The 23590-nt window shown below is 41.2% G+C and overlaps 1 protein-coding gene across 1 annotated transcript; it reads right to left on the bottom strand.

The window, feature by feature from the left end:
* Positions 1-2065: 2065 nt before the first annotated feature.
* On the bottom strand, positions 2066-9573 carry LOC129776027 (uncharacterized). Its single transcript, XM_055781395.1, has 2 exons — positions 8803-9573; positions 2066-8708 (listed from the first exon to the last, which is right to left on the bottom strand). The coding sequence occupies exon 2, from the start codon at positions 7992-7994 to the stop codon at positions 2727-2729; it is 5268 nt and encodes a 1755-aa protein (XP_055637370.1). The 5' UTR covers positions 7995-8708; positions 8803-9573; the 3' UTR covers positions 2066-2726.
* Between the last annotated feature and the right edge of the window lie 14017 nt (positions 9574-23590).

Below are 23590 nucleotides of genomic sequence, written 5' to 3'. Positions count from 1 at the left end.
GAATAATCAGGAAAGTCCCCAACTATCAATAAGCTCAGAACAACTGCCAAATTCACATACTCATCAGATCCTGGCAAACAAATTAAGAAAAAATCAATTTGTGTTTTATTATTATTTTGGATAATGTTTTAGAAAGCATTGAACTGTATTTCCTAAACTCTTTTTTGGAAGGTTTAATGGCCCTGAAAAGCGCCTTGTTTTATGGAATGGTTCCAATTTAGAAAACTTTGTACTCGTGGTTTTGAAAAAAAACCATTTCGAACGCCCTCGATGCCGCCTTGTTCTGGATTTGCCACCAAAGCAGTTTGTATAAAGAACAAACTTTTTTCTTCTGCTACCTGATGCCGTTTTGCGATTGCGTTTGCCACTCGCCACTCGCTGCAACTGCCTGTTGTCTTGATGTCCACCGAACCGAATGTGTTCTGTTCCGAATGCGGGTTTTCTTATCGTCGCGAGCAGCTTTGCCAGCTAACTCGATCACTTCGGCGGCCGAAACTATATAACGCCGACTAGGTGGACTGGTGCACTGGTACTAACGCGCTCGGCCTAGCTACCCTTGCGGGGAACTCCAGATCAACACGGTTCGAGCGGGATTTTGCCTTTCCCTTCACTTTTCCTCCTTTACCATGTCCAGACATGGCTGCTTGTGTTGGTTTGTTGATGTGTTGTGATGCGAACCGATGTGGTGTACGGTTTGAATGAGAATGATCGTTGCGGCAGCGAAGCGGGGATTTTTAAGCTGACTGGCTGGCTCGAGAATTACGCATGTGTGAAACTGCGACCAATGTTTCGTTCATTTTTTTCTTTTTCCTTTCCAATCGTGCTTCATTCTATTTCGCTGCTGCTCTGGTTGCCCGTTTTGGTCGGTGCGATTTGAGGAGCACAAAATGGACCAATCAAAAATGGGCATATAGTGCATTTTGACAATGCTTGATATTTCACAATTATTCAATTATTTATCTCAAGAAAAATGAAATGTTATTCGTTATGATAGATGCGTAGATATATTTCCTATCAATTGATGCAAAAACCTTTGCGATCTATTGAGAAATGCTCGAGTAATAAGCGTTCCAAATCTTGCATTTTTTCCTACTTGTTCAGTGCCTAGATTTCCATTTCACCCCCTATATCTTCCGGTTAGACGTAGTCCTACGTCAAAATATCTGTAATGAAATTTAAAGATGCTAAATTTCTGCTGAATTCGTTGTCTTCTGGCGGCAACGAAGAGTTCATTACATCTAATAATGAACGAGAATTGCTCATTTGAACGTTGAGTTCGCATATCTGTGCATGAACATACAAATCACTCATAACGAGGAAGCCAATTCGTTAACACAAAATATCGGTAGTTGATGAAATACTTGATATTTTAAGTCACTTGTTGTCCGTGAAGTGATGCTTGAAGTTGCCTTCCGAAAGTAGCACAGTTTGAAACAGGTTAAGGTATTCATCCGGCGGAGCATCCGTCATTCACTTCTCCCGGGTGCGCAAGGATGTAATTCCCCACTTTTCCCACGAAGCGTGTAGCGCAGTATAGTGCGAGTGCATTGCTCCCAACTGTTCGATGCAGTCGAAAATGTGAAATTGTGTGGCTGGCGCTCCTGTTTTGTCTTTTTGATCGGAGTGCAGTAATTTCTTGCAATTTTTTTCCCATAAGGTATGTGATGTAATTACAACGGAGTGTTTAAAGATGTAGACTTCAACCTCATTTCCAGGAAACTCGTTAGGCATGTCATCCATCTTCTGGAAAGCTAAGAATGTTCATTATTACAATAAAAATAAAGCAAAGTTATAGTAAAATTCGATATTAAAACGTTTTTCTGTAAACTATTTCACCTGTTCAATTTATTTGAGATTTGTTTTTAATTTGTATTTTGACGTTTGGAACAAAGTTGAAGGGATGATCAGTAACGTGTTTTCCATGAATTTAATCACCCCTCGTAGAAAGCGACGGTTTAAATCGGAAGCTGGAAGATCGCACTTATTGGAAGAAACTTTTGAGATAACTTGTAACAAAAATCGATGATTTATCATTAGTAGCGTGTGTAGGCATCATCTAAGAGGGGATGTGTTGTTGATTACTTGCTGGCTCGGCTGATTTGTTGTAAATTTCGGAAAGGCATACGATGCATCCTCATGAAGCTACATCTCGTCCCTCTAGCTTTTTAACCTGTGTTGTATTCCAACCAATATCCTCCTTATAAACCCGTATTCCAGCGGGTGGTGGGTGGTACAACACTGATGGTGGCAATTGTACAGCAATTCCAACTATTCCTCTGGGGTTCCCTGATTGCTTCCACTTGGTGGTTGAATAAACTTCACAGATTTCACAGCACAAAATACATTTATTCTTACAAATATCAAACTACATTTTTTATTTTACATTCAGGAACATGTCTTAACAATTACTTATACTGCACAAAAACTGAACAACAATGTTTTTTTTTATTCTCCTCTCTCTCTATTTACAGACATGACAAAAAAAACAAAGCAAAAAACAAAACAAATTCTAACTGACTCTCACAAGTACTTCTCTCGCGTTATTGTTTCACAACTGGGAACTCAGCGCTTTATAGCAAAGTAAGAGCCAGGGATGTACTGTTGGGTTTGTTGTTGTTTACTCGCAGACATCCTCACCCACCCTGAAATACCATATTTCTGAAATGACACAAAAACCCTCTTCGACGGGAAAGGAATCTGGGAGCAACAAATTTACGTCCAAAGGCTTAATTGCTGGGTTCTTCGATTGGCAAAACGCATAATTTTTCCACCGGTCGTTTCAATCTTCCTGCAGATGTTTTAAGTGTCACCACCCGCACAATTCCATCATCCCCAGGATGTACCTCCATAATTCTTCCCATTTTCCACCGCATAGGGGGCTGATTGTCGTCTTGAATGATTACCAACCTACCAACTACGATGTCAACAGGTGGTTTCCATCGCTTCATCCTTCCTTGCAGCTGGGCCAAATAATCTCTACGCCATCTCTTCCAGAAGTCTTGTAGCCGTTTCTGGATTAACTGCCAATAATTCAAACGATTAGTGGGCATTGTTTCCACATTTTCTTCCGGAATCGCCTGTAAAGAAGTTCCTATGAGGAAATGGGCCGGTGTCAACGGTTCCAAGTCATTCGGGTCCTCAGACATTTGTGTTAACGGTCTTGAATTAAGGCATCCTTCCACTTGAACGAGCAATGTGCTCATATCCTCGGGAGTCGCCACACTCTCACCAAGAACCTTCAATAAATGGTTTTTTGCTGATCGTACGGCTGCCTCCCACAAGCCTCCGAAGTGTGGCGCGCTAGGTGGATTAAAGTGCCATTGAATCCCTTGATTGGAACACTCCTTGTACACTTGATTTCGGTGGCTGCTATCTCTCAGCAATTTCAATACTTCCCGAAGTTTATTGCGAGCTCCGATGAAGTTGGTGCCATTGTCGGAGTAAATATCCGTACACATCCCTCTCCTTGAGATAAATCTCCGCAGCGCTTGCAGAAACCGGTCGGTAGATAAATCACTCACCAGCTCTAAGTGTACTGCCTTGGTACACATACAAACGAAGATCGCTACATAGGCCTTCACTGCTGGTCGTCGCGGGGCTAATCCTAGATAAAGTGGTCCGAAGTAGTCAACGCCCGTTCGTGAGAACGGACGAGATACGGTGACCCGTGCCGATGGCAGCTCTCCCATGAACTGCTGGATTGCAGACGGTTTTGATCGATAACACTTTTGGCAGTGATGCACAGTGTAGCGAGCGAGATTCCTTCCACCTAATGGCCAATATCGGAGTCTTATTGCTCCTAGTAGCAGTTGAGGTCCTGCGTGAAGCAACTTCTCATGATAGTGTCTTATAATCAATCTCGTAAAATGGTGCCTAGCGGGCAAAACAATTGGATGCTTCTTATCTTCGGATTCTTTAGAATGCTTTAATCGTCCTCCAACTCTTATCAATCCATCCGTAGATATATATGGGTTATACCAGCGCAGCGGAGATTTGCGTGGAATCGTTTCACCTTTAGAGAGGGTTCTCCATTCCGGATAAAAACATTCTTGTTGAACCTTCGAAATCAGCAATCTTTCTGCCTCTTTCAGCTCGCTTGTGGATAGGAATGTAGTGTCCTTACGAGTGTTTTTGGGTTCGCGAAGCAATTTTATCAATCGTAGCCAATAAGCTGTACGTCGTATCAAATCGACGAAAGCTCCAAACTTCGCGAAATACCAATCATTTGAGTCCACCTTTTCTGAAGCCACGTTGGTTGATATGACTCGGCGCCTTTCCTCATCACCTTCGTCAGCTACTAAATTTTCCGGGAATGTCGGCCAATAATCGGGACCCTTCTCTAACCATGCTGGACCTTGCCACCAAATTGTATTGCCGATGACGTCTTCTGGGGATATCCCCCTAGAAATCAAATCTGCTGGATTGTCAACTCCTGCTACGTGTCTCCAATGACAACCTTCGGACAATGTTTGAATTTTCGCGACTCTATTGGCGACGAAAACATTCCAATTAGATGGTGAAGATGCAATCCAATGTAGAACACACGTCGAATCCGTCCAAAAATATGTTTGAGCTGATATCCTCGTAGAATCATGAATCTTCTCGAATAACAATACCGCAAGAAGTGCCCCACAAAGCTCTAATCTCGGAATAGACTGCGATTTTAATGGAGCAACCCTTGATTTGGACGATAGCAACCTAACTCTTATACTTCCACTCGAATCCATGCTCTTGATGTATACACATGCTCCATATGCTTTCTCAGACGCATCAGAGAAGCAATGTATCTCGACCAGAATTGGATCTGGTATTATAACACAGCGTTCAATCCGGATTTCATTTAGTAGTGAAAGCTGTCGGTGATAACTGCGCCAGATCTCACCCACCGTCGAAGGTACCGGGGTATCCCAATTCATCCTTTCATCCTTTTCATCTTTCAACGTCCACAACATTTGCATAAATATCTTGGCTCTTGTAATAGTAACTCCCAGGAGTCCCAAAGGGTCGAACAGCGTAGCTATTACCGAAAGGATTTGTCGCTTAGATAGTGCTGTGGTTGTAATCGGTAACGGAATATTGAATTGAAACTTTAAAGTGTCTGTTTTCGGCAGCCAAGTCAGGCCCAGTGTCTTCACTGACGGATCTGGGTCCAAATTAATACCCTCCAAGTCTCGAATCGCTAAATTTTCCTCTTTGATTCCTTCTAAAACTAATTGAGAACTCGACGCCCACTTCCGGAGGTGAAACCCACCAGCACTCATCATTTTATCGAGCTGCATCCTCAACTCGATGGCCAAATCCGCTGCATCCGCTCCGGTAATGATATCGTCCATGTAGGTATCCTCACAAACTGCCTTGGCTGCCAGAGGAAAACGACTGACTTCTTCCATGGCAAGCTGCTTAAGTGTACGAGTAGCAAGAAATGGTGCAGGTTTAGTGCCGTACGTGACCGTGCCCAGCTCGTAGGTCTCTGGCTCGTCGTCGGGAGAAGATCGCCAGAGAATCGATTGCAGTGGTTTATCCCTTTGACAGATGTTTATTTGCCTGAACATCTTCTCTACATCGGCAACGAGCATGATCTGCTTCGTGCGACACCGAAGAATTATTGATCGTAGATCTTCCTGAATCACTGGCCCCACCAGCAATCCGTCATTTAATGATACTCCTGTCGAAGTTTTACAAGATGCATCAAAGACAACACGTAGTTTTGTGGTAGTGCTAGTCTCCTTGACTACCGGGTGATGAGGTAGATAACATCGTTGAACCTCATCAGAAACCTTATCAACCCTTCTCATGTGACCGAGCTGAAGGTACTCCTGCATGAACGCCAAATACTGATCACGTAGTAGAGTATCACGCAACAGTCTTCGTTCGGTTCCCTGCAAACGTCTTAGTGCGATTTCTTTCGATTTTCCTAATCTACGAAGGACACCCTCATCCTTGGGCAATGTCACCGTGAATCGGCCATCTATTCCACGCTGTACCGTTCGTTCAAAATGTTCTGCACAGCGAGTTTCTTCCGGCGAATAATAGTTTGATACTCCAATCTCTTCATATTCCCAGAATCTTGCGACCAATGACTCCAAGTTTCCTGATGCAGATATGTTGCAGTTGACTTGAATTGATTGACTCGGTACTAACAAACCTCCACACACTACCCAGCCGAAGACTGATTCATTCAACGCTGGTAGTCTCTCACCTAACGTAATTTTTCTACCAGTTCCGAAAAACTCGAAGAATGCTTCGATGCCCAAGACAACGTCCACTCCTTTCGATTGGAAGAATGCAGGATCAGCCAGCTCAACACCGTTTGGAATCGACCACCCTTCCGTATTAACCGTTAAAGTCGGAAGATTCACTGTGACCTTCGACAGAATTAAAAAATCCATGTCCCTCGAGTATTCGGACACTCGCGACCGTACCATCGCCCGAATTCGGTATTTGACTTCTGTAGCTGCTTCACCTATTCCTAGAACCGATATATCCACTCTTTCTCGGCTGACACACATCCGCTGACTCAGCCGTTCTGATATAAAATTACTCTCGGAACCTGAATCCAATAAAGCACGAGCGGGGAACACCTGACCACTATCATCCACCATCAAGACAACAGCAGTAGCCAGTAACACCTGAGAAGAGAACTGCTGCGTTGTGCAAACGGTTTTGGTTGACACATTTGCTGTTTGGGTTGAAGTTGATGCCTTTGATCCAGATTCCTTGCCCTTTGCAACCACCGTACCCTTCATGAAGCCTTCCCTTTCTGTCTTGAAGCATACCAATGTATGGTGTCGACCCTGGCATTTTCGACAGGAAAACTTGGATTTACAATCCTTCGCCTGATGTCCTACCCGAAAACAATTGCGGCAAAGCGAATGGGTCCTTAAAAGTGAGTCTCTTTCCGCTACCTCTAGCCGATGAAACAATTGACATTGGTACAATAGATGCTCGCCCTTACAGGCCACACAACGCCCTTCGACACTCTGCATGCTGCTATAATTGGTTTTCGTAAACGCTGTTCTCGGTTTCGAAAACTGTTGGAGTGGGTTTGGTCCTTTAACATCAACGGATTTGCTGGGAAGAGATTCAAGCATTTGAACACGTCGCCGAATGAAGTCCGTTAAGTCGGACAATGTATCTTGCTCCTTGGACGTAGAGAATTCCTCCCAGCCTCTGCGTGTTACCGGGTCAAGTCGTGCTGTAAGTATGTGGACAAGCAGTAGATCCTTATAGTCCTCCGGTTCTATGACTTGATCTAAATTTTTCACGACCCTCTCGAATCCCTCTAACAAGATGTGAAGTTCGCTGACTGATTCCTTGGTTAATGTTGGAAGCTTAAATAGCGATTGTACTTGACGTTTCCTCAACTGTTTACTGTTATCAAAACGCTTCAACAACATATCCCAGGCAATTTGATAATTGGCCCTTGTAATTTTCAGCGGATCTATCAGGCTTTTCGGTTCCCCCTGAAGACAACCCTTGAGGTAGTGGAACTTGTCCACCTCTGGTAACTCCGTTTTATGGTGGATGAGTGAAGTGAATAGATCTCGGAAACTCAGCCACTCATCTATGTCCCCATTGAATGAAGGTAAACTTATTTGAGGGAGACGCACGCGATCAATACCATAAACCACTGAATCGTTCATTCGAACAGACTGTTCCAGCCCCATTGGACCCTGCAGCTTCTTAGATTTATCTACGAGGAATGATTTGGCTCGATAATACCTATCACTAAATTCCTGTCGGTCCTTATCGTACGATTCCTCATCCGCGAGATAATCTTCATGTGCCCTAATCTCTACCAATGTATCACAAAACTTCTCCCATAGCTCATCTACCTTCTCTAACCGAATGTCAACATCTGTAACAGTTGCATTTTCTTCGTAGTATTCCACGAAACGCCAGATGTCGTTGAAAGAAGCCTGGACATCGTTCAACCTCGCTATGAGCAGCTTCAGCGAAGGAGCCTTCTTAGCAGCGGATATTACTGGCGGCATGTTGATGGAACGTTATCGGCACCGTTGTTGAAAAGGATTGAACGTGTTGGTAGATATCTATCGAAGTCCTAGCTCCGCTAGGCATATACTAGTGTAGTTTACCTTACAACGTAAACCGATGCACCCAATGTGATGTGCGAACAGTCTAGCGATGAGATTGTAATCGCCAAGCAATTTTTACTTTGTACTCCGATGGGGCAGGTGTTTTAGCGAAGAGGTGGGGTATTTTATGTAATATTCCGTAAAATAACTTCGGTGGACATATACAGTTCCAACTCACCCGGAGAACTAATCGTCGCGCCAATCAATGAACCAGTAGAAATTGCCCAATTGCAACAATTAACCAATGAACCAGTATATGTTTACTTGTAGACCAATACACTCATTGATGTGCAGGGAAGTGGGTTGTATGAATGAATCGAAGAAGATACAAATTTATTTTAAAACGTGTATTAATCTTGCCTAGCTTCGGCGCATATACTATTCTAATGCACTCACCCAGGCAAAATTTCAGATGAACTTCCTCTTCGTATGCAGCACTCAATAAAACAGCGATGCAGGGTGGCTGGCCTCCTTATGGTGAACTTAGTGGGTGGTGGATCAATCAAAATGTTGGTTCACGTGGCGTTCCAGATATGTATAAGTGGATGTTCATGTAGCGCTCAATCCAACAATTGCGATTGTTGATTTTCAATCCTCGTTAACGATCCCGTTCTCGAAAATGTGAATTCCGGAAATGAACCAGTGTTAGTACCGAACTATGGTGCGAGCTTCGCTGGACATATAGGTATTATTTGCTCTAACTAACCTGAACAAAAATAACTGCCGGTGGGTGTCCAAACGATTGCAATTGTTCCTTTTTGTGATTTGTGCTGTGTAGTGATGGCTGCCGATCAATTATTCTTTTTGCGATAAATAGGTTGTCCTCAATTGCCAGTCCGAGTACTTGTTGGTGACGTTATAATGGTCAAATCCTTGGTTCTGATTCGTTGGATCCGGTTCGAAGGACCAAAATGTTGTATTCAAACCAATATCCTCCTTATAAACCCGTATTCCAGCGGGTGGTGGGTGGTACAACACTGATGGTGGCAATTGTACAGCAATTCCAACTATTCCTCTGGGGTTCCCTGATTGCTTCCACTTGGTGGTTGAATAAACTTCACAGATTTCACAGCACAAAATACATTTATTCTTACAAATATCAAACTACATTTTTTAGTTTACATTCAGGAACATGTCTTAACAATTACTTATACTGCACAAAAACTGAACAACAATGTTTTTTTTTTATTCTCCTCTCTCTCTATTTACAGACATGACAAAAAAAACAAAGCAAAAAACAAAACAAATTCTAACTGACTCTCACAAGTACTTCTCTCGCGTTATTGTTTCACAACTGGGAACTCAGCGCTTTATAGCAAAGTAAGAGCCAGGGATGTACTGTTGGGTTTGTTGTTGTTTACTCGCAGACAACCTGGTTGGATCCATGCTATACTTTAACGGCTTTCGCAAACACATCAAATCTTTGAAGAAATTGTTTTGTCCAATGGTCTGCTATGGATGATCAGTTTCTCAAACTGCCCACTCTCGACTAGAGATGAAACGGATATCCGACCTATCTAGCCAATATTTGCTTTCGGCCGGATACCGGATATTAGAAAAAAAAATCAATAATTTCTCATTAACAAAACATATTTTTTTCAAAATTGATCTTTTTTTTTATAGTTTGTATATTTGAAATGTAATTTGTATGTTCGAAACATTCCCAAAAGTTATCGTGAGCCTCGCTTGTAAGATTTAATTCAGTTTAGTCTTTTTTGTTTCGTTTAATTTGATTTGTGGTGAAGTAAGTGTATCCTCTCTCTGATTATCATCCCTAAAGACAATTCCAAGTTTTGTAATCTTGAATGAAAATAATGTTTCGATGTTCTTTGCTTATTTGAAATAGTACTACAGTTCGAACTCGATTATCCGGAATGTTTATGTATATTATTTTCACTCCGGATGATCAAATTTTCTGAATAATCGAATCATAAAAAAATTAAAAGAATTTTTCTCGGTAAACGTTAAATAACTATGATTTGCACTAATTTATTTGTATATTGCAGTATCTTAGCCACAAATTGACTAGCGCCCCATGGGGGAGAAGCGATGTTTTAAAATTGGAAAAAAAATCATCGCCTTGTTACAGCTCATGGACCAAAATATTATTCAAATGATCAAGTCCAAATACAATCATAAGCTTGGCCTCCAGGAGCCAAGGAGAGTTCGATGACATGGTTAAGCGAATCAACATTAAGGATGCTATGTTTTGTGTAATCGAGGCTTGTGACGAGGTACTTGTTGATTCCATTGTGAAGTCATGGAAAATGCTGATATCCCGTTGTCGGTTGTAAAAGAATGCATACTTTTGATTCTGCAGAAATTGATTGGCCAGGACAATACTGCAAATTTCTGCTCAATTAAACTGACCAGACGTCCCGTGTTACGCGGGACAGTCCCGCATTTCAACAAAATGTCCCGCGTAAGAATACGTCCCGCGAAACGTCCCGCATTTGGTGAAAGTAACGAAAATGTCCCATGTATTTCAATATTACAATTTGATCATGTTGATTTTATTAAATTGATGAACCACAAAAAAAAAACTTTTATTTCACTGACAGTTCAAGAGATCTTCCAATGCATCCAAAGATTAATACGATGAGCTGGTTTCATCGCACCGACAGTGGACTTTTTGTTTAGAGAGTGTCAAATGGAAACGACAGCCAAAGTACGTAGAATAGAAGGTAGTCTCCTCTCTGCTTTGTTCAAGTAGTGGTAGGCAAAGGAAAAAAGCAAAAAATTGTAATAAACCATCCATCGAATCCATATAAATTCGAACATTTTTGATTTTTTTTTTTTTAATTGTAACAAAAGAACTGTCTCAAAATATGTTTCTAAATGATGAAATAGCAATTTACTTAATCAATTTAAAATATATAAAAGTGGAATTATCGCACCTGTGTTATGAAAATAACGCAAAAATAACCGATGAACAAATGTGTGGAGAGGTTATATCGAAGCAGTTTCGTTTCGTGTCGTTGATAGTATGATGAAAGATTAACTCCCACACTGCTGATTTTTTTGCTCTTTTATTGAAGCAGCTATCAAGAATCATCGCGACGCTTTCAATGGTTTCGGTTTGGAGTGTTCAGCCGTTCAGCCGGGACCAAATTGGCGTTTCTGGAAAACGAGAAAAACATTTCCTCCACGCCGGGTCATCTTCCGAATTGATTGCAAATAAATATTTTGCACTTTCGCAAGAAGTTAATGTATAAATTTGGAATTTTGTGTGAAACCATTGGAACGGAACGTTTAGGAAGATCCAAGAAGCGAATACATTGGATAGCTGAAAACATCTCCGATTAGTTTATCTCATCACAATTTATATAAAACACACTTACCTCCAGTACAAAGATGTCTTCTTTGCTGATTATAGGTTAAAACAGTATCCCCAAGTTTTAATTTTTTTCTGCTCCGGCATCGCGGGACGTGGCACTTCGACATATTGCTGAAGTAAACAAACACTGTTCAGTATGAAATCGATAAAAAAATCACATCAAACCTTACCTGCAGTGAAAATGCGGTACACTATCGTGTTTATCGTCGGGTCGACTTACGATTTTGTCAGTTTGTACGATTTTTTGAACTTTTAAAAACAAGAAATATTGAAAAAACTTCCGAACATCGAACAAATTGAGGATAGTTTATTCCTAATTTCTTTGTGTGTGTATCACATGCGCGCTCCGTGTGTATGCACAGAAAATATCACTTACCTTCTATTCTACGTACTTTGAACGACAGCAACAAAATTAGAAAATGTTTTTTATAAGAGTCCCTTATTGATCCGCAGGGACCAACGTGAGTCAAAGGAAAAGTTCATCTTTGGCCCCCTAGCTCGGTCAGGGCTTAACGAGTTCAATAAGCCGGAATAACTAGTGTATACGGGACAGGAAGAGACACGGTTGTTTGATGAAGTATCGTAAATGAAACGCTTGGCAGCCTTACGGAAGTTGGCCGGAACCTCAACTATGGCCGATGAAAAGATGTATGTCAGCGTGTTCTTTTACCTTTTCGTGGCTTTGGTGGTCGGCAGCTCTCCACTTTGGCCATTCGCCCAAAAGTTTTCTATCGGTCGCAGCTAGGGGATGTTGGGAAGGTTGGCGGTTTATCTCCAGCCGATCCATCCTCCAGTTATCTTTTGGCATAATGGGCTGATCCCAGGTTCGACCACATCACCTTTGCAACTTCCAGCAAGCACTTCGTACTGTATATCTCCCAGTTTACCATATGACTCGAAAGAAGAGCGGCTTGGACATTCCCTTCTCGTTTGTTAGAGAATGACCTTCTTGGAGAACTTGATGTGGGTGATATATTCGTCGCCATCACTTATCTGGGGCTCCGGTCCCTTGCATTCGTTGAATTCTAGCATCAAGTACGTTTTGTCTTTCATTATGAGTTCGAAAAGAAGTGTTTCACTTCTTTAACCGGAAAGAAGTTTTTCACCGGTACCTCTAGCTACTCCTTCCGTCTGACGCTTCCGCATAAAAATGTCCATTTTGGCCAGATTCTCCTTCATCATTTGACCGGTTGCTTCGATCTCCCGGCTTAGGGAGCGGCAGAGAGAGGATATTGTAAATACCAGACTGGCTATATCTGGCGAACACAAAGTGCCTCAGAATGTCCAGCTACTTAGCTGTGGGGTGGAGCTGGCAGTATGAAAAACTCATCAAGTTGCTTGACAGTGCTGCTGCTGCGAATCAACAGCCTTGAATCATTTTTGTTGTAGGCTTAATAAACCTAACATTTAAAGGAAAATTTGTTCCATTAAATTATCTTTTGTAGTTTTTTTCCATCGCCATCCGAAATAATTCCATTTTGTTAATGCATACGTTAATACTAAAATCGATGAAAAATGGATTGGAATTTTCGAGTATTCCATTCGATAATTGGAAGAAAATTGTAGAATTTGCTTCGTGCTTGCCAGACCTAAATGCTCTGACCGAGTGAGAGATTTTCAGGCGTAAACAAAATATAAACCACCGAAAAATCACAACTGAGTGATTACAGGTCAGGTTTAATTGCTAGGACACATGTTATGAGTTTCACGAATAAATGAGACTCTCTAAACTATGGTTTATGTTCACATAACGTATATACATAACGTTTTGTTTGTTTTGTGTCCCGTGTTAGACCTCTGACCATCTGCTCACTTTACGCTCAATCGTACTTTATTTTCTAGTGTCGCAAAGCCGTCAAAGTTTCAGTATTTTTGGAAACCTAAAAATACCCAAGGGATATTATCAAAAATCGAATTTCGGGATTTAGATGACAATAAAATCTAGATGACAGTTTCATGAAACTTAAAGACATTTGGCATCACCAAATCACCCCCTGGGTGATTTTATGGTTTTCGGAAGACTCAAATTTTGGCGTCTTTACGACAATAGTAAGTAAAGTCTGATTGAACTTAAATCTAATATACTGTATTTTTTCGAGGTAACCAACATTTTTCAGGAATTCCCATTCGTAAATTTGAGATGACCATTTTCACTGGCACTCTAATGCACAATTATTATTTATTTCAGTTAAAAAACAAATTCATGAGTAATACTTATGACAGACATACAGCTGTACTTGCGTTGTACTTCGAAAATTGTATGTCTGTCACCATGTAAAGCGCTAGAACCATGCAAGCAACTCGGTACAATCGCTGTACCTGTACCGACCTGTTTTACCGCTGTACATGGCTACAGTTGTACTGTGCGCAGCGCCATAGACGGTTAGTGGTGGGTAGCATGAACAAGCAGAATCAAATCACTTGATAAACGTTCTTTTCATTGACTTTCTCTTAAGTTAATAACTCAGATTGGAAACTTGTTTGTTGTGTTTGATAGTTTAGACACTAAATAAAAACCTTTTTCATTGAAATATGTGGTGGAAATTAGAAAAATATCTGATTGTCAGTTTGACATACGGTACAATGTACAACCAAAGTATGTCTGTCATGGTACAATGGTACCTGTACAACGCTGTACACGTACAACGCAAGTACAGCTGTATGTCTGTCCCTGGTATAACGATGAATTTGTTTTTTAACTGATATAAATAATAATTTGCAAGAAAAAAAATTATGAAATCTATTCTGCAATAATATCGTAACATATGAAGATGCTAAATAGACATCTTTTGAGAATCCAATATCCAAGCGGATTCAAAGATTTATGACTAATTTTGTATTCTTTGCAACAATCTCAACACTCCTACCCCAACTTTTCCTATTTCTTACTACATCCATGATTATTCGAATGATCATATTATATATGATGCACTGTGTATAACCGAATTATAACATACTAAATAGACCCTGCTCATCCTAACTACATCCATGTTTCATTAAATTTATTTATTTATTTATTTTCGTCAAACAAATGTAGACTACATACTTTTATATTAATGTTACAATGTTTTCTTGAGTTAAATATTACTCCTACGGTACTTTTTTTTGACGTAGAACTACGTCTTTGATTAAGGGTGCCAAATCAGAAAACAGGTCACGTTTTTATGAAATAAAGTTAACGTTAATAACTATTTTTGTCGCGAACGGATTTTGGCGATTTACATACTAAACGAATCGGAATTCTCTAAGATTTTTTAATATGCTATACATTCGAATCCCCTGGTTTGTAAATGGTTAAAATTCATGAAAAATTTAAGCGTTTCCATTTTCCCATACATTTGTTCTGTCCGTTTGTGTGCTTTTCCGAACAGAGCTGTCAATAACGAGAAACGAAGGAGAAATCGTACGATTTAAAGTCTCCGTGAACAAAGGAAAAGAAGAAGAATGAAGGGGAACACTTGCCTAGAGTATAAACAGTGGATCTCGCTGAGGCAAACTTTCATTCGGCATCGGACTGTTGAGCAATCCAGATCACCTTGCTTTCGTTGCGCTTCGATCTAAGATTGGACCCCACCAGTGGTAATCTAACTTGGATAGAGTCGTTTGGTTTTTGACGTAGGACTACGTCTTTCATTTCTATACCGGGGTGTAAAATCGAAGTTTCGAAAACGAAATCGTTACGCCGGAGACCGAGATTTTGAGCGTTAATAGCTCCTAAACAACTGAACGAAATGGTATGATAAACACTTCATTCGAAAGATAAAATTTCTACGCGTTCTATACTTGTTACTTTTTGATCCAAAAACTTGTTTCAATAGTCTTAAAATTGCTTTCAAAACAGGCTATTGAAATCACCAATCGGTATATAAGCGAGCGCCGCTCGAAAATCTACTCAGTTCTAATTGAACAGCGATTGGAACATGTTGTCGCTGTTGTGGTGAAGCTCTTCGATTATCATGAAAGCGCGGATGAACGGTGTCACCAAGAGCCTGTTTGTGCACCCTAGGCCAGAAGGGAATCCATCAGGAGGATAGTGATGCCACAAACGGTTCCCCAGGAAGACATCGGTACACACACATACACGCGCGGAATTCTTTCCGTTTGGATGCCATTCAGCATCGAAAGTTCCGGAAAGATCTAATCATTTCTGGAAAATAATCTGTCAGTTCCTCTGGAAATTTAAAAATACATTCATGTGAAAGAGTTTATTTTAATGTTTTCTAACCATATAACAAAGCGATCAAATACATTTGATTTTGTAATTTTTCAATCAAGTTTAATTTGCAGGAAAGCTTCTGAAGATTACTCTCCCCCATCAGTAGGATATTTCCGTATCCAATATTGTATGCGCCCGCAATCGATAATTGCTCAGTCGCCGAAAGTTCCGAGCTCAGAGAGTTCATTCCCCTCTAGTTTGCCATCCAAATTGCCATCGTAAACCACGCCTTCTCTCGATTCAATCACGCACAAAAAGCATACTTAAGCGATATTCTGGTGGTGAGATGCATTCATTTTTCGTGAGGACATCGACAAGAGAACATCGTTGCTGAGGGTGCTGGACGGCGAAGGATCGAGATCTGCCCTGAAACGCAAGCAGTTTGTTTGAAACTGTGAGGGAGCACAGAGAAGCCGATCCTTCAGGAGAAGAGAAGGTGACCATCGAAGCAGCCGCTACACACACACATACACGCACGGAATTCTTTCCGTTTGAATGCCATTCAGCATCGAGAAAGATCCGGAAAATAATCTGCCAGTTCCTCTGGGAATTTAAAAATACATTCATGTGAAAGAGTTTATTTGAGTGTTTTCTATCCATGTAACACTGTGACCAAATATGTTTCAATCAAATGCTATTAACAGATGGTTATCGAGTTAGCATTAACCACTGGTGAGCTTCCAGTATCGAGGAAAATGTGGAAATATCTAATCGTTACTGAAAATAATCTGCCAGTTCCTCTGGGAATTTAAAAATACATTCATGTAAAGAGTTTATTTGAATGTTTTCTATCCATGTAACACTATGACCAAATATGTTTCAATCAAGGAAAATGTGGAAATATCTTATAATAAAATAATTGCTGGAAAATAATCTGCCAGTTCCCCTTGGAATTGAAAATTACATTCAAGCGAAAGAGTTTATTTTAATGTTTTCTATCCATAAAATATCCATATAATACATGTGGGTTTGTGATTTGTCAATCAAGTACAGTTAGCAGGAAAGCTTCTGAAGATTATTCTTCAGAACAAGGTTTTTCGTATCCTATATTGGATGCATAATACCTTGTGCCTCAAACGTAACGCTCTCGATTTCGAAGTCCCCCAAATATTCATTTATTCATTCATTCAGAATGGATTTAGATTCAACTTTAAATAAATGATCTCTAAATCAACGAGAGTCCTACGTCAACCTTGCGGTTATACCATAGATATAACCCACTTCCTGTTTTTGACGTAGGACTACGTCTTTCATTTCTATACCGGGGTGTAAAATCAAAGTTTCGAAAACGAAAGCGTTACGCCGGAGACCGAGATTTTGAGTGTTAATAGCTCCTAAACAACTGAACGAAATGGTATGATAAACACTTCATTCGAAAGATAAAATGTCTACGCGTTCTAAGGACCGTATCGTTATTTATGGGTACGCCTTAGAGTCTCCGTCTGAAAAAGACTATAGCTTGTTTTGACAGCTGTTTATTTTTCTCCTGTTGTTGACACAGTTAGCGTTCAGTTAGCATTGTTAAAAGATCGTTTTTTCCTAAAAGTGCAATCATGAGAGGGCTAACAGAAGAAAAACGAAAATCCATTGTGACCAGATACTGCTCCGAAACAGGAATATCAATGAGAAAATTGGCGAAGGCGGAAGGAGTAAGCGTCCATGCGGTCCAAAACGCTATCAAGCGATTTGGTATGTATAATACATTGAAGGATCTACCCGGTCGCGGCAGAAAACCTGGGCCATCCAAGCCAAACTTGGATAAAAAGATTTGCAGGCAATTTGAAAGAAAAAAGGAATTATCGATACGGGATTGCGCAAAAAAGTGTGGAACATCAATCGGTATGGTTCAACGTGCCAAAGAACGTAACTCACTGAAGGCATATAGAAAGCAAAAATGTCCCAAACGCAGCCAAATTCAGGCAAGTTCCGTGAAAACCCGTGCCCGTAAGCTTTACGATGGGATTTTAAGCAAACGCGAACTGTGCATCGTCATGGATGATGAAACCTACGTCAAACTGGACTACAAAACTCTTCCTGGGGCACAGTTTTACACTGTAAAGCAAGGAACAGATGTCCCGAACGCGGAGAAGTCAATTTTTTGCGAAAAATTCGGTAAGAAAGTGCTGGTTTGGCAAGCTGTTTGTCAATGTGGCATGAAATCATCTCCTTTCTTCACTCTCGGGAATATGAATGGTGAAATTTACCGGAAAGAATGTCTCCAAAAGCGTGTGTTACCGCTCATCCGAAAGCACACTGGTCCGACACTATTTTGGCCTGATTTGGCATCATGCCACTATGCACGTTTGACCTTGGATTGGTATCGCGAGAATAATGTCGATTTTGTGGAAAAGGAGATGAATCCTTCAAATTGTCCGCAAATAAGACCTATTGAAAAATTTTGGGCTTTGATGAAGGGACGACTGCGGAAGAAGGACAAGGCAGCCGATGACCTTGAGCAGTTCAAAAAGGATTGGATAAATGTGAGCAAACAAGTCGATGAGACGGTTGTCCAGAACCTAATGAGGGACATCAAGAAGCAGGTGCGATCATTGGCGCGAAAATCAGAATCTTGATTATTTTTTACTGTTACTCCTTTCTTTCATTCATAAGATACAATATTTTGACATCAGAACTGAAAAATAAATGCAATATTTGAAATAAAGCTGTGTTTTGAGCGTACCCATAATTAACGATACGGTCCTTATACTTGTTACTTTCTGATCCAAAAACTTGTTTCAATAGTCTTAAATTTGCTTTCAAAATAGGCAATTGAAATCACCAATCGGTATATAAGCGAGCGCCGCTCGGAAATCCACTCAGTTCTAATTGAACAGCGATTGGAGCATATTGTCGCTGTTGTGGTGAAGCTCTTCATTTATCATGAAAGCGCGGATGAACGGTGTCACCAAGAGCCTGTTTGTGCACCTTAGGCCAGAAGGGAATCCATCAGGAGGAGAGTGATGCTACAAACGGTTCCCCGGGAAGATCTCGAAGCAGCCGCTACACACACACACATACACGCACGGAATTCTTTCCGTTTGGATCGAGAAAGATCCGGAAAATAATCTGCCAGTTCCTCTAGGAATTTAAAAATACATTCATGTGAAAGAGTTTATTTGAATGTTTTCTATCCATGTAACACTGTGACCAAATATGTTTCAATCAAGTGCTATTAACAGATGGTTATCGATTTAGCATTAACCACTGGTGGGCTTCCAGTATCGAAGAAAATGTGGAAATATCTAATCGCTACTGAAAATAATCTGCCAGTTCCTCTGGGAATTTAAAATTACATTCATATGAAAGAGTTTATTTTAATGTTTTCTATCCATGTAACACTGTGACCAAATACATTAGGTTTTGTGATTTTTCAATCAATCGCAATCAACAGGATTGCTTCTGAAGATTATTCTTCCCCATCAGTAGGATATTTCCGTATCCAATATTGGATGCATAAAACCTTGTGCCTCCAACGTAACGCTCTCGTTTTCGAAGTTCTCCAAATATTCATTCATTCAGAATGAATTCAGATTCAACTTCATACAAATGATCTCTAAATCAACGATAGTCCTACGTCACCCTTGCGGTTATACCATAGATATAACCCACTTCCTGTTTTTTAGTTCGTTTTCCGTGTTATTCGTATCGTGTGTTTTTCCTTCTGCGTCATAAATCAGACGCTTCGCGTAATGTGTGATGAGTAAGAAGAAGAGGAAGGCAGGTTCGAGCCCTGCAAGAAACGAACGCATTGCCAGGGGCAATAAAATTTCGAGGAAAGCATCATCTAATGATGCACGCGATGCTGGTGCAACGAAAAGCGCTCGCACTAAACCGAACCTTCGCGAGTGTGACACCGTATCGAACAGCGAAGTAGGCGACTTCGGCGCGTCGGTCGAAAATGTAAACACAGTTACCCAGGCAGCAACCAAAATCTCCCCCCGCTGACATTATGGCGAAGCAGGCGTTAAGGTTGTGCGCCAAAAAATTATTTGGGGAATACCAGGAATCTCGAATGTCGTACTGGAATGTTATAATTTATTCGGGTTCGCGTGCCAGTCGCAAAACTGCCTTCAACTAGGATTGCATTTGCGCTAACTTGATCATAATGAAGCAATGCTACTGTTTTCGAGGTTGGTGATATTAACAAAAAGAGTTTATTTTGCTTGTTGGGTCACCAAGAAGAAAAGACATGTCGTTCTGGAATTTTGTGCGTGATTAGGTTTCGCTTGCCAGTAGCAAAACTTCCTCCACTAAGGGTGACAGCTGTGCTTATCTCGAGCATGAGGAAGTAATGCAACTTTTTTCGAGGCCAGTCATATTTACAGAAGCGTTTCTTTTGAGAATAGCGCAAAATGATGAGAAGTGTTTAAATTCCTAGTAGTTTCAAGCCACCAATATATGGCTCTGTATGCATGCTATGGCGAACGCTTGTTTGGAGCTTGGTTTACGTTCTACGAACGATGCCTAGAGGTGCGATTTCATTGAGGCAATACTAAATAACATGTAGCATGATATTTGATACTTGCAAGTGTTGTCATTGTTGTCGTTTCCATGCGGTGCCAAAGATATGTTTTTTTTTTTTATCCAAAATATATATTTTTATTAAGGCTCATATGGCGTCAGCCTAACGGGGCCGGGAGTTCAATATTTCGACAATGTTTGCTTACAACTATGTTAGTAATATGTAACCGATTACTCGCGGTTGGCTCGAGGTTAGTATTACAAGTGTTCTCATAATTGGTATGTTGCAGTCTTCGATGCTCTGTACGTGTGCCCGACACGGGATACCTCCTATTGGGATGCAGCTGACCATTAATCAGCAACGCCCCCCTAGTCTGTACCCCATATCTAGCGTGGTGCGTCTTTCTCCACTCGAGGAATCCAGGATAGAATGGTCACTAGCCGGCGCAATCATCAGCTCGTGTAGAGTTGTCATAAGCGGTACAACCTTTGGCTCTTGTTGAATGATCAGTGGACTGCACAACCTTTGGTCCGTGTATCTGTAAAGAGTGTGTGTATGTATTGCCGCGACTAAGTAAAAGTTTATCGTTTGGATAGGAGGGATATGAAACGGGGACACAACGAAGGAAACATCATTAAACGTTGACATCGGCGTTTCTGAGGAACAGGTATAGATGAAGCAGAAGATCAGGATCACGGCTACCTAAGATATCCCGGACGGGGATATCCGATTGTCTGCCATGTGCTCTCAGTGCTCTAGAGAGCTGAGAGCGAGCAGCATGGAACCGGATACACGACCAGACAACATGCTCGATGTCGAGGTAGCCATCGCCACAATCACAAAGATTGTTTGCTGCGAGCCCAATGCGATAGAGATGCGCGTTTAGGTTGTAGTGATTGGACATGAGCCGAGATATCACGCGAATGAAATCACGACCTACATTCAATCCCTTAAACCAAGCACTCGTCGAAACCTTAGGGATAATCGTGTGTAACCAACAACCGAACTCATCTTCACTCCACATGCGCTGCCAACTTACGAGCGTATACTGACGAGGAATGTGGAAAAATTCATTATAAGCTATTTGCCTTTCAAAAAGTGTGCCTTCTAAAGCGCCCACCTTAGCTAGCGAGTCCGCTTTCTCATTCCCCGGAATCGAGCAATGAGAGGGAACCCATGCTAAGGTAATCTTGAATAATTTTTCGACCAAAACACTCAATAGTTTTCTTATTCTTGTTAGGAAATAAGATGAGCATTTATCAACTTTCATTGAGCGGATTGCCTCTATTGAGCTGAGACTGTCTGAAAAAATAAAATAGTGGTCGATAGGCAATGTTTCAATGATCCCTAATGCGTAATATATCGCACCCAGTTCAGCGACATACACGGAACAAGGAACTTTGAGTTTGAAAGAGGCACTGGCATTTTCATTGAAGATGCCGAAGCCAGTGGACCCGTTCATGAATGAACCGTCAGTAAAGAACATTTTATCAGATCTAACTTTCCCATATTCTGCCGAAAATATCGGCGGAATAGAATCGGAGCTTAGGTGATCTCTGATTCCATGGATTTTTTGTCGCATGGACAGATCAAAAATGACAGAGGAATTGCAGAAGTATGGGAAGCAAACTTGTTTGGAGATGCCTGGTGAAGGGTGCACGTCGTGGGTAAGGTACTCATGGTATAAAGACATAAAACTTGACTGAGGAGTCAGTTGGAGTAGATTTTCGAAGTTATCAATCAACAATGGATTCATGATCTTGCAACGGATGAGAAATCTGGAGGATAATTCTGTGAACCGAAGAGTAAGCGGGGGTACTTCTGCCAAAACTTCGAGACTCATCGTATGTGTCGAATGCAAACACCCCATGGCTATACGCAAGCAACGATATTGTATTCTCTCCAGCTTGAGAATATGAATCCTGGCAGCTGATCGGAAGCAAAAACTGCCATATTCTAACACTGATAATATCGTTGTTTTGTACAACTGAATGAGGTCTCCTGGATGGGCACCCCACCATGTTCCGGTAATTGTTAGGAGAAAATTGAATCTTTGCTGGCATTTCTGTTTCAAATACGCAATGTGTCTCCTCCAGGTACACTTAGAATCAAAATATACACCCAGGTATTTAAAAAACATAGAGTGTTGGATCGTTTTGCCGGATAGGTGAAGCTGGAATTGGGCGGGTTCGTGCTTCCTAGAAAAAACGACCATTTCAGTTTTCTCCGCAGAGAATTCGATACCCAGCTTGAGGGCCCACGTGAACAGATTGTTCAGGGTATCTTGCAACGACTTTTGCAGAACGACGGGATTAGTACCCGTGATGGAAATAACTCCATCGTCTGCAAGTTGTCTCAACGTGCAGTCTCTAGTTAGACAATCATCCATATCATTGACGTAAAAACTGTACAAGAGGGGGCTTAGGCAGGAGCCTTGTGGTAGGCCCATAAAACTGTAACGAGAAGATTTCGAGCTGCCATGAGAGAAAATCATGTGCTTTTCTGACAGTAAATTGTACAGGAAATTATTGAGAATTGGTGAAAGTCCACGATTATGAAGCTACTCTGAGAGAATTTCCATGGAAACTGAATCAAATGCCCCTTTGATATCGAGAAAAACGGAAGCCATTTGTTCTTTGCGAGCAAATGCGATTTGGATTTCAGAAGATAGCAGCGCGAGACAATCATTTGTCCCTTTACCTCGGCGGAAGCCAAACTGCGTATTTGACAGCAAATTGTTCGTTTCGACCCACTTGTCCAAACGAGGTAGAATCATTTTCTCTAACAATTTACGAATACAGGATAACATTGCAATCGGCCTATACGAGTTGTGATCGCAAGCCGGCTTGTTGGGTTTCCGTATGGCTATCACTCTCACTTGTCTCCAGTCATGCGGGACAATATTCAGCTCCAGAAACTTGTTGAACAAGTTCAGCAAACGCTGTTTTGCCAAGTCGGGAAGATTCTTCCACAAGTTGAATTTAATCTTGTCCGACCCCGGAGCTGAATTGTTACATGAGAGAAGGGCAATTGAGAATTCCACCATCGAAAAATTCTCATAATCGCTTTGAAGTGGAATGTCGCGTACGACGTATTGTGCAGGAGCGGTGTCGGGGCAAACCTTCCTTGCAAAGTTAAAAATCCAACGGTCAGAGTATTCCCCACTTTCGTTTGTATGGTTCCAGCCACGCATTTTCCTAGCCGTATTCCAAAGAGTGCTCATAGCGGTCTCCCTTGACAAACCATTGACGAACTTCCGCCAATATCCACGCTTTTTAGCTTTAATCAAACCTTTTAGTTTGGCTTCTAGAGCTTGGTACTTTAGAAACCATTCCACTAATCCAGTTTTCCTGAATTTTTTGAAAGCGGATGATTTTTCAAGGTAGACCTTTGAACACTCCTTGTCCCACCAAAGTGATGGAGGACGACGTCGGAAAGTGGTAGCCGGTACACGTTTATTTTGAGCTTGAAGTGCGCTT

Source organism: Toxorhynchites rutilus, chromosome 3 (genome assembly GCF_029784135.1).
Source record: "Toxorhynchites rutilus septentrionalis strain SRP chromosome 3, ASM2978413v1, whole genome shotgun sequence".
Taxonomy (NCBI): domain Eukaryota; kingdom Metazoa; phylum Arthropoda; class Insecta; order Diptera; family Culicidae; genus Toxorhynchites; species Toxorhynchites rutilus.
Note: the sequence above shows the minus strand (reverse complement) of the source record. Positions and strands in the feature narration are given on the sequence as shown.

Excerpts from the sequence above, each read along its gene's own strand:
- LOC129776027 (XM_055781395.1), bottom strand. The coding sequence starts at position 7,994 with ATGCCGCCAGTAATATCCGCTGCTAAGAAGGCTCCTTCGCTGAAGCTG.